Consider the following 12,346-nt stretch of genomic DNA (forward strand, 5'->3'; position numbering starts at 1 on the left):
AACTGTGACTTCTTTAGATACCAATTTTGAAAAAAAATTACTTCTGTTAGGTATTTTTGTGAACTGTATTTTTATATCTCTAAAGCTTAGAGTAATTTCTAATTAGAATAGTTTTCTAAATCTACTTATGCTTGTTAAATAATTAATTCAACGGAAGCATACCTCCTTGCTATACTTTAATAGTTTAGATCGGATAATGAATCCTCCTAGAAGCATTATACTTTGCGTACTCTGTTGCTTTATGTCTCACTTTTAATTGGACATAAGGGAATGTAGTATTTTAATCATAGCTCTGCCAGTATCGTTATCTAGAGTTCTGTTGCCACTTTTGTCTTCTCTGAAATTTTTGTCATCAAGAAAGGCAAGATTGCATTTTTTTCCTTCTAGATTGAGTTGGTTGGTGTAGTGTATTCTTGGTTATTAAAATATTCATAGCTTTGGGACTTTGAAATGGTGAATAATCATGATGTGTGAAACAACATGATGCATAACTGTATGATCTTAATTACATAAAAATGGATGCTTAGTTATGAAAATACACAAATGAGACCTGGGAGGACACGTCGAACGGTAAACTGCTTGTGACTGTGAATGACTTTGCTTTTTGCTTCTTGTGTTTTTTTGGTTGCCTATTATGCACATGTTAACTTTTAATAAATAAATGTTATTTTAGAAACCTTAAAAAAGTAAACCTACTTATGCTTACCTTTAATACTAAGGTGCTGTTTTATTAATAGGAGCAATTAGAAAAAGAGAAGCAACAAAATGATGGAAGGCCCATGAGTGATAAAACCTTTGAAAAGAAACGTAAGTACTTTTGCCACATCCTCACCACCAAGGTACATAATTGACGTTATATCCCAGCATTCTGAAAGGCCATGCTGAGTTGTTTTTTTTTTTTAATTTTTAAAATATGTACTTGTTTGTTTATTTTTTAATTGAAGGATAATTGCTTTACAGAATTTTGTTGGTTTCTGCCAAATATCAACATGAATCAGCTATAGGTATACATATGTCCTCTCCCTCTTGAACCTCCCTATGCTAAGGTTTTAATTTTATGTGGGAAATCACTTTCTTTGGTTTATCAAAAGTTGTTCTCATAAATGGATGCTAACTGATACAGATCCTCACCAATAAATAAATGGTGAGGATCAGTGCAGAGGTTCAGATCCTTCAAAGGAAAGTTTGAAGTTTGATAATAGCAATAAGATTGTGAAATTGATCACTGAGTAACTAAGAATGAAATATTTAAATATATAAAGAATAAGATTTGGGAAATAGTGCTGCTTAGTGAGAGAAAGTGGTTCATAGTCTCTGTGTTGTCTTGTGTGTATGGAGATTAATCAGAGGAATTTGTAACACTTAAAACAGAGTTTGTTTTAGGTAGAGACTCTAAGACACCAACAAGTCTGCCCAAGAACATCCCCATTTCTGTTCCTGGATCCTCCTCTGCCACCCCATCCACAAGTAAGAAACTGGTTTTTGTGTCTGCTTTTTTCCTTTTATAAATGATAATTACAAGGAAGTCACTCTATGAGATATGAGATATTGTTTGAAAAGCTCTAGTTTTCTTTTACTTTGTTTGGTGCTTCTTAATGGGCAGTAAAGTAAGAAATACTCCAGTCAGGTCAAACCAAGGCAGGGAAGCCACCCGCTCAGTGTGGTACTCACAGTGGTGGGAGCTGGAGAGGGAATGGGGTTGGGGCAGCTGAGGATGAACTGATGAACTAAATAATTGCATTTGCCTTCTGCTTGTTACTCTAGGTAAAGAAATCAAGAAATCTAAATTGATTCGAAGCCAGTCTTTTAATAATCAAGCTTTTCATGCAAAATATGGCAACTTAGACAAATGTACTACTAGGTATGATCTGTCAGCTCTTCGCATTCTGACTTAATTTTTATTTTAACACATCTTTATGTGAGATGTTTACATTATTATATAAAATTGGAATTAATTTTGAGGTTTTTCATAGGTGAACAATAAGTTACCATCTATAAAAATTTGATGTTAAGGAAAATAATAGTCTTACCAATTTGCATAAGAACAGTTATCCTGGAATTCTAGGAAGACTGCTTCCCCGATCCTGTGTAACACATCATGGAATCTGTATATCGTTTTATGAGGAGAGTGGTGCTCTATCACACTTGCCACACAGCTTCTAAATGGGTGTGGACATGCCCCATTCACTGAATAGATGTGATAGCCATTTGCTGTTCGTGTTGTTTCTGTCCATGAAGAAACCGCTGGCCTCTTTCTGTGGTAAAATGGTCACAAACAGAGTTCTCCTGACTGTGGTTGTACATCTAGTCTCCCTTTTGGCCCAGTAGACAAAATTATAAACAGTTAAGATTAGGGGAGAATCAGTATAAATTAAATGACCATGACTCTTATATATAGTATACATATAGTAAATATGTAACAGCTGCAAATCAGTCAGCAAGCAAAGTAATTTTAAGGAACCGTAAATGTCTTCAAAACTCTTTATCAAGAAAAAGACTATGTTATGGAAAAAATGTTTTTTCTTTTGTTTTTTTAAACATTTTTATTAAAAAATTGAAAAAAAAAAAGCTTAATCTGGATGTGTTTCAGCTATGCTTTTGGACATTATTGGTAGAATTATTTACAGTTCCTAGCCAATAGGGTGATCTCAAGATGGGCAAAAGAGAATAGAACTAAAGATGTATTATTCCTAGGAAAATTTTATCTCTATTACCTGTTTTGGCTGCGTATCAAAAGAAAAACTGTTATTCTGATGTAGCAGAAGTTTAAGGAAATGATTTTAACTTAAAGTAATTGTTGTGAGGTGTGGAATGTAAAAAATAAATGAGAAAAGTAGTAAGCATGTTTCATAACAAGTAGAGGAAAGCATTAAGGAAAAGTTAGGAAAGACCAAGTGGTATTTTCTGATCAGTGGCTGAGGCTGAAAGATACATTTTCTTGTATTTTTAACTAAATCATGTTCTTTTCTAGTAAAAGTTCTACAGCAGCATATACACCTTCTGTCTCAGGTTTATCAAAGACTTCTATGATTTCACTAACTGGTAAGTAGAAATCTGAGCTCTTCAAATAATTATTAAATTTAATAAAATACAGTTTTCTTTAAATGACTCATTTCTTTATTTCTAGATACAGTGTCCCCAAATTTATGTCTGTATCAAATAGCAAAGAAACTTTCCCCTAGCAATTAAAATGCTTGACAATACTATTTTGTTTTCACTGTGTCAAGAGTCAGAGTTCAATACTTTTAAAAGAGGAAAAGTACAAAATGATAGGATAGGTTTTACTGCAGTCTGAAGACCTGCTCAGGCATAGACTAAAAGTTTTAATTTTTAAGGAAGTTAAAAACACTAAGGCTTCACTGTGGATCATATGCAGCTAAACAGTTATAGTATTACATACTTGAAAGTTTATACCAGGGATAAGCAAACTTCTCTGTAAAGGACCACATGGTAAATATTTTGGATTCTCTTGGCCAAACTGGTTTCTGTGACAATTACTCAACTGTAGTATAGCAGAGTAAAAGCAGCCACAGACAATACATAACAAGTAGGTGTGGCTTTTATTCAACACAATCTTGTTGTATTTCAGGGAAAAAGGAGGCCTGTAGAGGGATAGTGATCAGGGAGTGGCCGAAAAGTAAAGCAGTTAGAACACATACAACATTCATCAATTAGGTATGCCATCTTATATGGATGTGGTTCATGGTGCCCTAAGACAGTTTCAGTAGTAACATCAAACATTACTGATCACAGACACCACTGTAAATATAATAACAAGGAAACAGTTGGAAATATTGCAAGAATTATCCAAATATGACACAAAGACAAGAAGTGAGCAAATACTATTGGAAAAATGGTTCTGGTAGACTTTCTGGATGCAGTGTTGTCACAAACCTTTCAATTTGTAAAAAAAAAACCAAAAAAACAAGAAAAAATGCATTATCTGTTTTGAAAAATGAAGAGCAATAAATTGAGGTAGGTCTGTGTATGGTCTGCAGATTCTAAAGTTTAACATCCATGGCCTAAAAAGCATATCTCTCATAAGGGTAAATCATTTATTAAAATATTTGAAAAATATTGTCTTAAAGTTTCAGTATTATTTTGGGGAGAGGAAATAAATTAAATGAAGTATTTCCTAGGTTTCTTGGTTAGAAAAATGTGCTTATTATTTGTTACTTATTGACTTTCAGACTGAGGAAAATATCACTATACAATTACATATCTGCTCTATAATGAGAAAATGGGAGCAAAATATCTCTAAACAAATATATTAGGTGTTTACATAGAGATTGTATTTACTTTGGGAGCGAAGATGGGCTTGAGGATGATTGTCATTTGAGATGAACCTTAAGGTGCTCTAGAATTTTGACAGGCAGAGATGGGTATGGAATACCATCCCATTCAGAGAACCTGTTAGAAGTGAAAGCTGACTATTGTGTCTTTAGAGACCAACAGCAGCCTGTCAGGCTGGAGTGTGGAGAGGGTGTGTGTGGGGTTGGGGGGAGTAGTGTTAAATAAAAAATGGAAAGGTCAAAGACACAGTGTGGAAACTCAAATTAATACTATTTACTTAACATGTACCCATCAGTCATCAATTATAGCATTCCAAAGCTCTGTAGGCACCACAGGCTGGAGGAAATATAAAGGAAATTCTAGTAAGGATTCATGGAAACAAGTTGCAATGTATCCATTGCAGGTGGATATGAAAATCGGTGGAAGTTTTTGGGAGCAATTTGGTCAAGTTCATCAGGAATCCTAGTTTTTAAAAATATTTCCTCAAAAAATCCCGTATCTAGTGATCTGTCATGAAGTATAAAATAAAAAAAACAGAAAACAGAAAAAAAGATTTGTCAGTGTGCACTCTTGATATGATGTGATGAAAATACTACTTTAACTCTTGTCATCCTACCTCAAACCTATAACCTTAGTCTAATTGTGAGAAAAGCATCAGACAGATTCCAGTAGAGGCACAGCCTACAAAATATTTGACCAGTACCCCTCACAACTGTTAAGGTCATCAAAAACAAGGGAAGGCTAAGAAGCTGTCCCAGCAAAGGAGACCTGACAAGTAAGTGTATTGTGGTGTCCTGAATGGTATCCTTAGATACAAACAGACATTGGGTGATACTGAGGAAATCTGAACACACTGTGGATTTTTGTTAATAATACCATGTTACCATTGGTTCATTGATTGTACCAAGTATAGTATATAAATGTAAGGTATTAATAAAAAGGACCCTGATTTTGGGAAAGATTTGAAGGTGGGAGGAGAAGGGGACAACAGAGGACGAGATGGTTGGATGACATCATTGACTTGATGGACATGAGTCTGAGAAAGCTCCAGGAGTTGGTGATAGACAGGGAAGCCTGGCATACTGCAGTCCATGGGGGTGCAAAGAGTTGGACATGACTGAGTGACTGAACTGACTGAACTGTGGGGGTAGGTGGGAATTCTTCATACCCGTCTCAATTTTTCTATAAACCTAAAAAGTTAGGTGTGTGAAGATAACATTTTATTTTTTTTTATTCAATTTTAATTTAAAAAAAATTATACATGTGTTCCCCATCCTGAACCCTCCACCCTCCTCCCTCCCCATACCATCCCTCTGGGTCGTCCCAGTGCACCAGCCCCAAGCATCCAGCATCGTGCATTGAACCTGGACTGGCATCTCGTTTCATACATGACATTTCACATGTTTCAATGCCATTCTCCCAAATCTTCCCACCCTCTCCCTCTCCCACAGAGTCCATAAGCCTGTTCTATACATCAGTGTCTCTTTTGCTGTCTCGTATACAGGGTTATTGTTACCATCTTTCTAAATTCCATATATATGCGTTAGTATACTGTATTGGTGTTTGTCCTTCTGGCTTACTTCACTCTGTATAATAGGCTCCAGTTTCATCCACCTCATTAGAACTGATTCAAATGAGTTCTTTTTAATGGCTGAGTAATACTCCATTGTGTATATGTACCACAGCTTTCTTTATCCATTCATCTGCTGATGGACATCTAGGTTGTTTCCATGTCCTGGCTATTATAAACAGTGCTGCGATGAACATTGGGGTACACGTGTCTCTTTCCCTTCTGGTTTCCTCAGTGTGTATGCCCAGCAGTGGGATTGCTGGATCATAAGGCAGTTCTATTTCCAGTTTTTTAAGGAATCTCCACACTGTTCTCCATAGTGGCTGTACTAGTTTGCATTCCCACCAACAGTGTAAGAGGGTTCCCTTTTCTCCACACCCTCTCCAGCATTTATTATTTGTAGACTTTTGGATCACAGCCATTCTGACTGGTGTGAAATGGTATCTCATAGTGGTTTTGATTTGCATTTCTCTGATAATGAGTGATGTTGAGCATCTTTTCATGTGTTTGTTAGCCATCTGTAGGTCTTCTTTGGAGAAATGTCTATTTAGATCTTTGGCCCATTTTTTGATTGGGTCATTTATTTTCCTAGAGTTGAGCTGTAGGAGTTGCTTGTATATTTTTGAGATTAGTTGTTTGTCAGTTGCTTCATTTGCTATTATTTTCTCCCATTCTGAAGGCTGTCTTTTCACCTTGCTAATAGTTTCCTTTGATGTGCAGAAGCTTTTAAGTTTAATTAGGTCCCATTTGTTTATTTTTGCTTTTATTTCCAATATTCTGGGAGGTGGGTCATAGAGGATCCTGCTGTGATGTATGTCAGAGAGTGTTTTGCCTATGTTCTCCTCTAGGAGTTTTATAGTTTCTGGTCTTACATTGAGATCTTTAATCCATTTTGAGTTTATTTTTGTATATGGTGTTAGAAAGTGTTCTAGTTTCATTCTTTTACAAGTGGTTGACCAGATTTCCCAGCACCACTTGTTAAAGAGATTGTCTTTAATCTATTGTATATTGAAGATAACATTTTAAATAACCTCAAAAATATTAAATGCTCAGGGATCAAATTTAGCAAAATGTTTGCTAGACACTAACATTGCTGGAAGAAATTAGACATAAGTAAATGGAAGTCATACCTTGTTCATGGATTGGAAAACTTAATATTGTTATGATGTCAATTGTTTTTAAATTGAGCCAGAGATTCAATGCAATCTTGATAAAAATATTTTTGAAAGTTACTGTGTATTTAAATACACAGAACTGAGTATTTTGAAAAAAAAAATTACCTGATATCATTTACTCCTAAAGCTTCAGTACTCGAGACTGTATGACCTACACTGACAAACATAGTTGGCTGAGTTTTAAGATTTTTTTTTACTAAAATTTTTTGATGCTAAAACAATTGAATATCCATAATAAACCCAAAAAAACTGAACCTCAATTCTTATCTCACACTATACACAAAATTAACTCAAAATGTATTGTAAACTTAAACACAGAAGTTAAAAATGTGACATTTCTGAAGAAAATATAGAAGTAAGTCTTTGTGATTTTTAGAATTGACAAAAATTTCTCCAGACCCATAAAATATTAACTTACTGTACTTCATTAAAATTTAAAAGTTTGACACTTTGAAATAGAGTGTTAAAAAAATAAAAGGCAGGACACAGATTAGGAGAAAATATTCATGTTACATATACCTGACAAAGGACTTGTATCTAGAATATACAAGTTATTTTTTTTTTTCAAGTTGAAGTATAGTTGATTTACAATAGTGTTAGTTTCAGGTGTACAAACACAGTGATTCAGTTATATATATATTCTTCAGATTCTCTTCCCTTATAGATTATTACAAAATATTGAGTATAGTTCCTTGTGCTGGCTTCTCCGGTGGCTCAGCTGGTAAAGAATCTGCCTGCCAATGCAGGAGGCTCAAGAGATGGAGGTTCAATCCCTGGGTCAAGAAGATTCCCTGGAGAAGGAAATGGCAACCCACTCCAGTATTCTCGCCTGGAAAATTCCATGGACAGAGGAGCCTGACTGGCTACAGTCCATGGGGTCACAGAGAGTCAGACATGACTGAGTACACATGCCTTGTGCCATTCAATAGATCCTTGTTGGCTATCTGTTTTATATATAGCAGTGTGTGTAAGCTATTCCCAACCTCCTAATTTATCCCTCCTGCCATCCTCTTTATGTTTTATATGTCTGTGAGTCTCTTTCTGTTTTGCAAATAAGTTCATTTATACCTTTTTTCTTTTTTTAGATTCCACATACAAGTGATATATTTATTGTTCCCTGGCTTACTTCATATAGTATGACAACTTACTATCATAGGTCCATTCAAATGCTGCTAATGGCATTACTTTATTTTTATGGTTGAGTAATATTCCATATTCCACCAAATCATCTTAATCCATTCATTTGTTGATGGACATTTAGTTTGCTTCTAATGCCTTGGCTATTACAAATAGTGTTGCAATGAATGCTGGGGTGCATTTATCTTTTCATATTATGGTTTTCTCCAGGTATATGCCCAGGAGTGGATTGCAAGATCATATGGTAGCTCTATTTTTAGTTTTTAGAATATACAACAATCTTTAAAACAAATCAGGCAACTGATTTTAAAATGGGAAAAAGATTTGAACAGGCATTTCACAAGAGAAGATATACAAGTAAATAAAAAGATGCTTAAGATCAGTAACATTAGAGAAATGAAAGTTGATGCAATGAGAAAAAAAATCACACACACACAAGGAGATACCACATCACATCCACTAGTGTTTAAAAATGCTCACAATATCAAGTGTGTGAGAATGTGGAGTAACCCTCCAGGACTCTCATATATTGCTGCTGGAAACGCAAAGTGGTATAATCACTTCAGACGGCAATTTGGCAGTTTCTTAGGAAATTAAATATACACTGACTACATTATTCAGCAGTTCCATTCAAGACTTAACGAAAGAGAAAACACATGTCCACATACAAACTTGCACACTGTCATTCACAGCAGCTTTATTTGTATTAGATTATAATGGGGGTGGAAATCATGATGTCTGTCAATAGGAGACTGGATAGACAAATTTCGGCATGTCCGTGCAATAGGAATGTTCTCAGTCGCTCAGTCATGTTGTACTCTGCAACCCAACGACTGTAACCCACCAGGCTCCTCTGTCCATGGGATTCTCCAGGCAAAAATACTGGAGTGTGATGCCATTTCCCAATAGGAATACTGGTCAGCAATAAAAAGGATAAAGTATTGACATATAAAATGAGGATGAATTGCAACATAATTGTGCTGAATGAAAGAAGTCAGACAAAAAAAGAGTGTATACTGAAATGAAATTTCATGAAATGCAGACTAATCTGTAGTGAGCAGCAGCAGGCAGGTTCGTGGTTGCCTGGCATTGGAGAGGGAGCGGAGGGATGATGAGGCAGGAGCAAATGTGATGGTTGTGTTCGTTCTTGATTGTGGTGATGGCCTCATAGTATATACAAATTTCAGGACCTTAAATTTGTGCAGTCTATTGTATATAATTTATACCTTAGTAAAGTTGGCTTTAAAAGAAGGGGAAAAGTCAGCTCTCATGAACCTTCTTGAAGGTTCACATCTCTCTAGTGGACTCCATCTGGCTGACTGTACGTGTGTTCTTTCAGATGACTCATTCCGGATGCGTAACACCAATAGCGCTCCCAGTTCCTTTTCTTCTAATACTTCCCTGCCCAGCACCTCCCGAGGGACAGGTAACTCAGTTGATCCCAAGAGCAGTGGAAGTAAAGATACACAACCACGGAAGGCTACCTTGTAAGTAATCCAGTGGTGGACTGCCAAGTGTTTGATTCTGTTCTTTTTCTTAGTGTGCTTTCCTTCCCACTTAAATAGTTTCCAAAGAATAGGAAGTGTCTGTAATGGGAAAATGCTATCAGTTAAAACGGTTCTTATCACATGCCTCTGGTTATGTTACATATTTTGTAGAAGATAATTTATATATGGCAAAGACGTTGTAACCTTAGGGAATTGATGAGAAACTTTAAATGGCTCCCATTAATAGCTGAGATCTATGTATTTTTCTGCAAAATATTTGCATTCCTTTAAACAACTAGCTTGGGCTTCCATGGTGGCTCAGCAGTAAAGATCTGCCTGCAGTGCAGGAGATGTGGGTTCGATTCCTGCGTCAGGAAGATTCTCCTGGAGAAGGAAATGGCAACCCACTCCAGTATTCTTGCCTGGAAAATCCGATGGACTGAGGGTCTGGCTGGCTGCAGTCTATGGGGTTGCAAAGAGTCAGATATGACTTAAGAGACTAAAACAACAACAAAAACAAACGACTAGCTTAAGGTCATGGTATTTAATCACCCAGTGCTCAGAAGGATGGGTGTAATGCCGCCAGTTAAGAAATACTACTGCACTATATAATCTAGAGTTGTGGGTCCAATAAGATAGAGATTTCTACTGACATTTGTTCCTTAAAGTTAGAAGGAACCCCTTCGTGGTTCCTTTTTATGCACCAGTTGTATCTTATTTGATGAAACCTTTGTTTCTCTTAGGTTAGACATGTAAGAGGGTAGTGGGGAAAAAAAATCAACATAAGTAGAGGTCATATCCACATAGAAGCAATTCATCCAAGATGCCCAAACTACAGTTACAGGTTTCCTCTTCCGTATGGGACCCCTGACTCTTCTGATTAGAAGAGAATTTAAACAGGATTCAGATTTTCTTTTAAACATAGTTCACTTAATTCATGAATGAAGTGAAAATGAAAGTCGCTCAGTCACATCCAACTCTTTGCAACCCCATGGACTATACAGTTCATGGAATTCTCCAGGCCAGAATACTGGAGTGGGTAGCCTTTCCCTTCTCCAGGGGATCTTCCCAACCCAGGAATCCAACTGGGGTCTCCTGTCTGCATTGCAGGCGGATTCTTTACCAACTGAGCTATCAGGGTAATTCATGAATATTTTGATGAATATTTTCTAATACAGTTTCCATCGTGCATCTTTTTGCACATCAGAAACTCCATACTGGAGTCTCATTTAGGAACTGAACTGTATTATAATTTGTTCTAAATTTCTAATTGGCCATCGGTATATACAAATACAGATGTATTCCAAATTCATTTAAAACTTAGCATATTTATTGAATAGAGCTCAAGGGAAGACTACATAATAGAAAAAAATTGATAGTAAATAGAAAAAATAATATTGATGGTACAGGTTAGTAGTGTTACTACAGAGAATCTCTTAGCCATACAATTATTGCTCTAATGAATGTACTGTGGAAGCTCCATTTAAAGTCTTGAGATAGAGGCAGGACAGGGTAATGATCTATGGAGACCACAGAGCTGGACATGCAGTTCATGTCAGCACTCTGGTCCTCGCTGTGCCCCTCTGTGAAGGGGCACAGGACAGACTCAGTTCATCCTCTGAGGCACCTAACATTTTGACATCCTGAAATCCTTCCTCTTGATCACTTTTGACCCTCTTCTTCTCAAAAGACTGCTCTGGAATTCTTCTATTGAAGAACACATTTAATAATATCAGAATGAAATTCATTCTCTTCTCATCTTTCTAAATGCGATAGTCATTTATTGTTAAAAGTAAAGACCATTGCAATCTAATCTACTTATACCAGCTCTCCATTATTGGCACCAGTGGTAAAGAATCTACCTACCAATGCAGAAGACACAAGTGGCAGGTAAATTCGATCCCTAGGTCGGGAAGATCCCCTGGAGGAGGAAATAGCAACCCACTCCAGTATTCTGCCTCAAAATTCTCACAGACAGAGGCATCTGGCGGGCTATAGTCCATGCAGCCGCAAAGAGTCGGACACAGCTGAGCAACTGATCAATATTTCAGATTACTTCTTTATGTGTTCTTTTATTGTTGAGCATGCTTTTCCTTTTTATGGACTAAATTTTATTTGCTCAATATTTATAATATAGAATTATATAATCAGTTGCATATATAATTGTTTAAAAAAATGAATCTAGAAACAAACACTGCTAAACAGTCACGTGAAGTTTGTATTTTTTCTGAATATTCGGAAGTAAGAGGTGTATTGGTATCACAGCTGCTTGGTTAATGTGTAACTGAATCTCCAAGTCCACAGCTCTCTCCATGTTATGTGGTTCTAATTTAGACTTTCTCATGAATGCATACTGCCACATAACTGCAATAGGTGATCGGTATCTGTAGATATTAGTCATGTTTCTGTGGACTCTTATCCACCATTCAGGACTATGGCATATCCAAATGAAAATCTATCCTTTTTGCTTAAAATAAGCCTGTGAAGTGATTTCAGAAAGTATTAATTATCTCTGTTTTGCTGCTTAAAAAAATTCTATGCAGTACATTCTCCAACTTTCCATTGTCATAAAGATGATACATCTGCCATTTAAAAACATCAGTGTCTTAAAGGAAGTTTAGGAATACATTGTATGTTACGTTTTACAAGGCCAGATGATTGATAATTTTAGGTTGTGTTAATTT

At 36.1% G+C, this 12,346-nt stretch overlaps 1 protein-coding gene across 5 annotated transcripts in view; it reads left to right on the forward strand.

Annotated features, from left to right (window-relative positions):
• PPP4R4 (protein phosphatase 4 regulatory subunit 4) overlaps window positions 1–12,346 on the forward strand; it is a 106,217-nt gene that overhangs the window by 90,272 nt on the left and 3,599 nt on the right. For 3 of the 5 annotated variants that reach the window (XM_061395200.1, XM_061395198.1, XM_061395202.1), the window contains 5 exons: window positions 738–807; window positions 1,372–1,467; window positions 1,765–1,861; window positions 2,972–3,042; window positions 9,515–9,662. In XM_061395200.1, coding sequence (XP_061251184.1) covers window positions 738–807; window positions 1,372–1,467; window positions 1,765–1,861; window positions 2,972–3,042; window positions 9,515–9,662 — 482 coding nt within the window. The remainder of the gene's footprint in view (window positions 1–737; window positions 808–1,371; window positions 1,468–1,764; window positions 1,862–2,971; window positions 3,043–9,514; window positions 9,663–12,346) is intronic. The other 2 variants (XM_061395201.1, XM_061395199.1) reach the window with 1 other exon arrangement.

The sequence above is a fragment of the Bos javanicus genome, chromosome 21, assembly GCF_032452875.1.
Source record: "Bos javanicus breed banteng chromosome 21, ARS-OSU_banteng_1.0, whole genome shotgun sequence".
In the NCBI taxonomy this organism is placed as follows: Eukaryota; Metazoa; Chordata; class Mammalia; order Artiodactyla; family Bovidae; genus Bos; species Bos javanicus.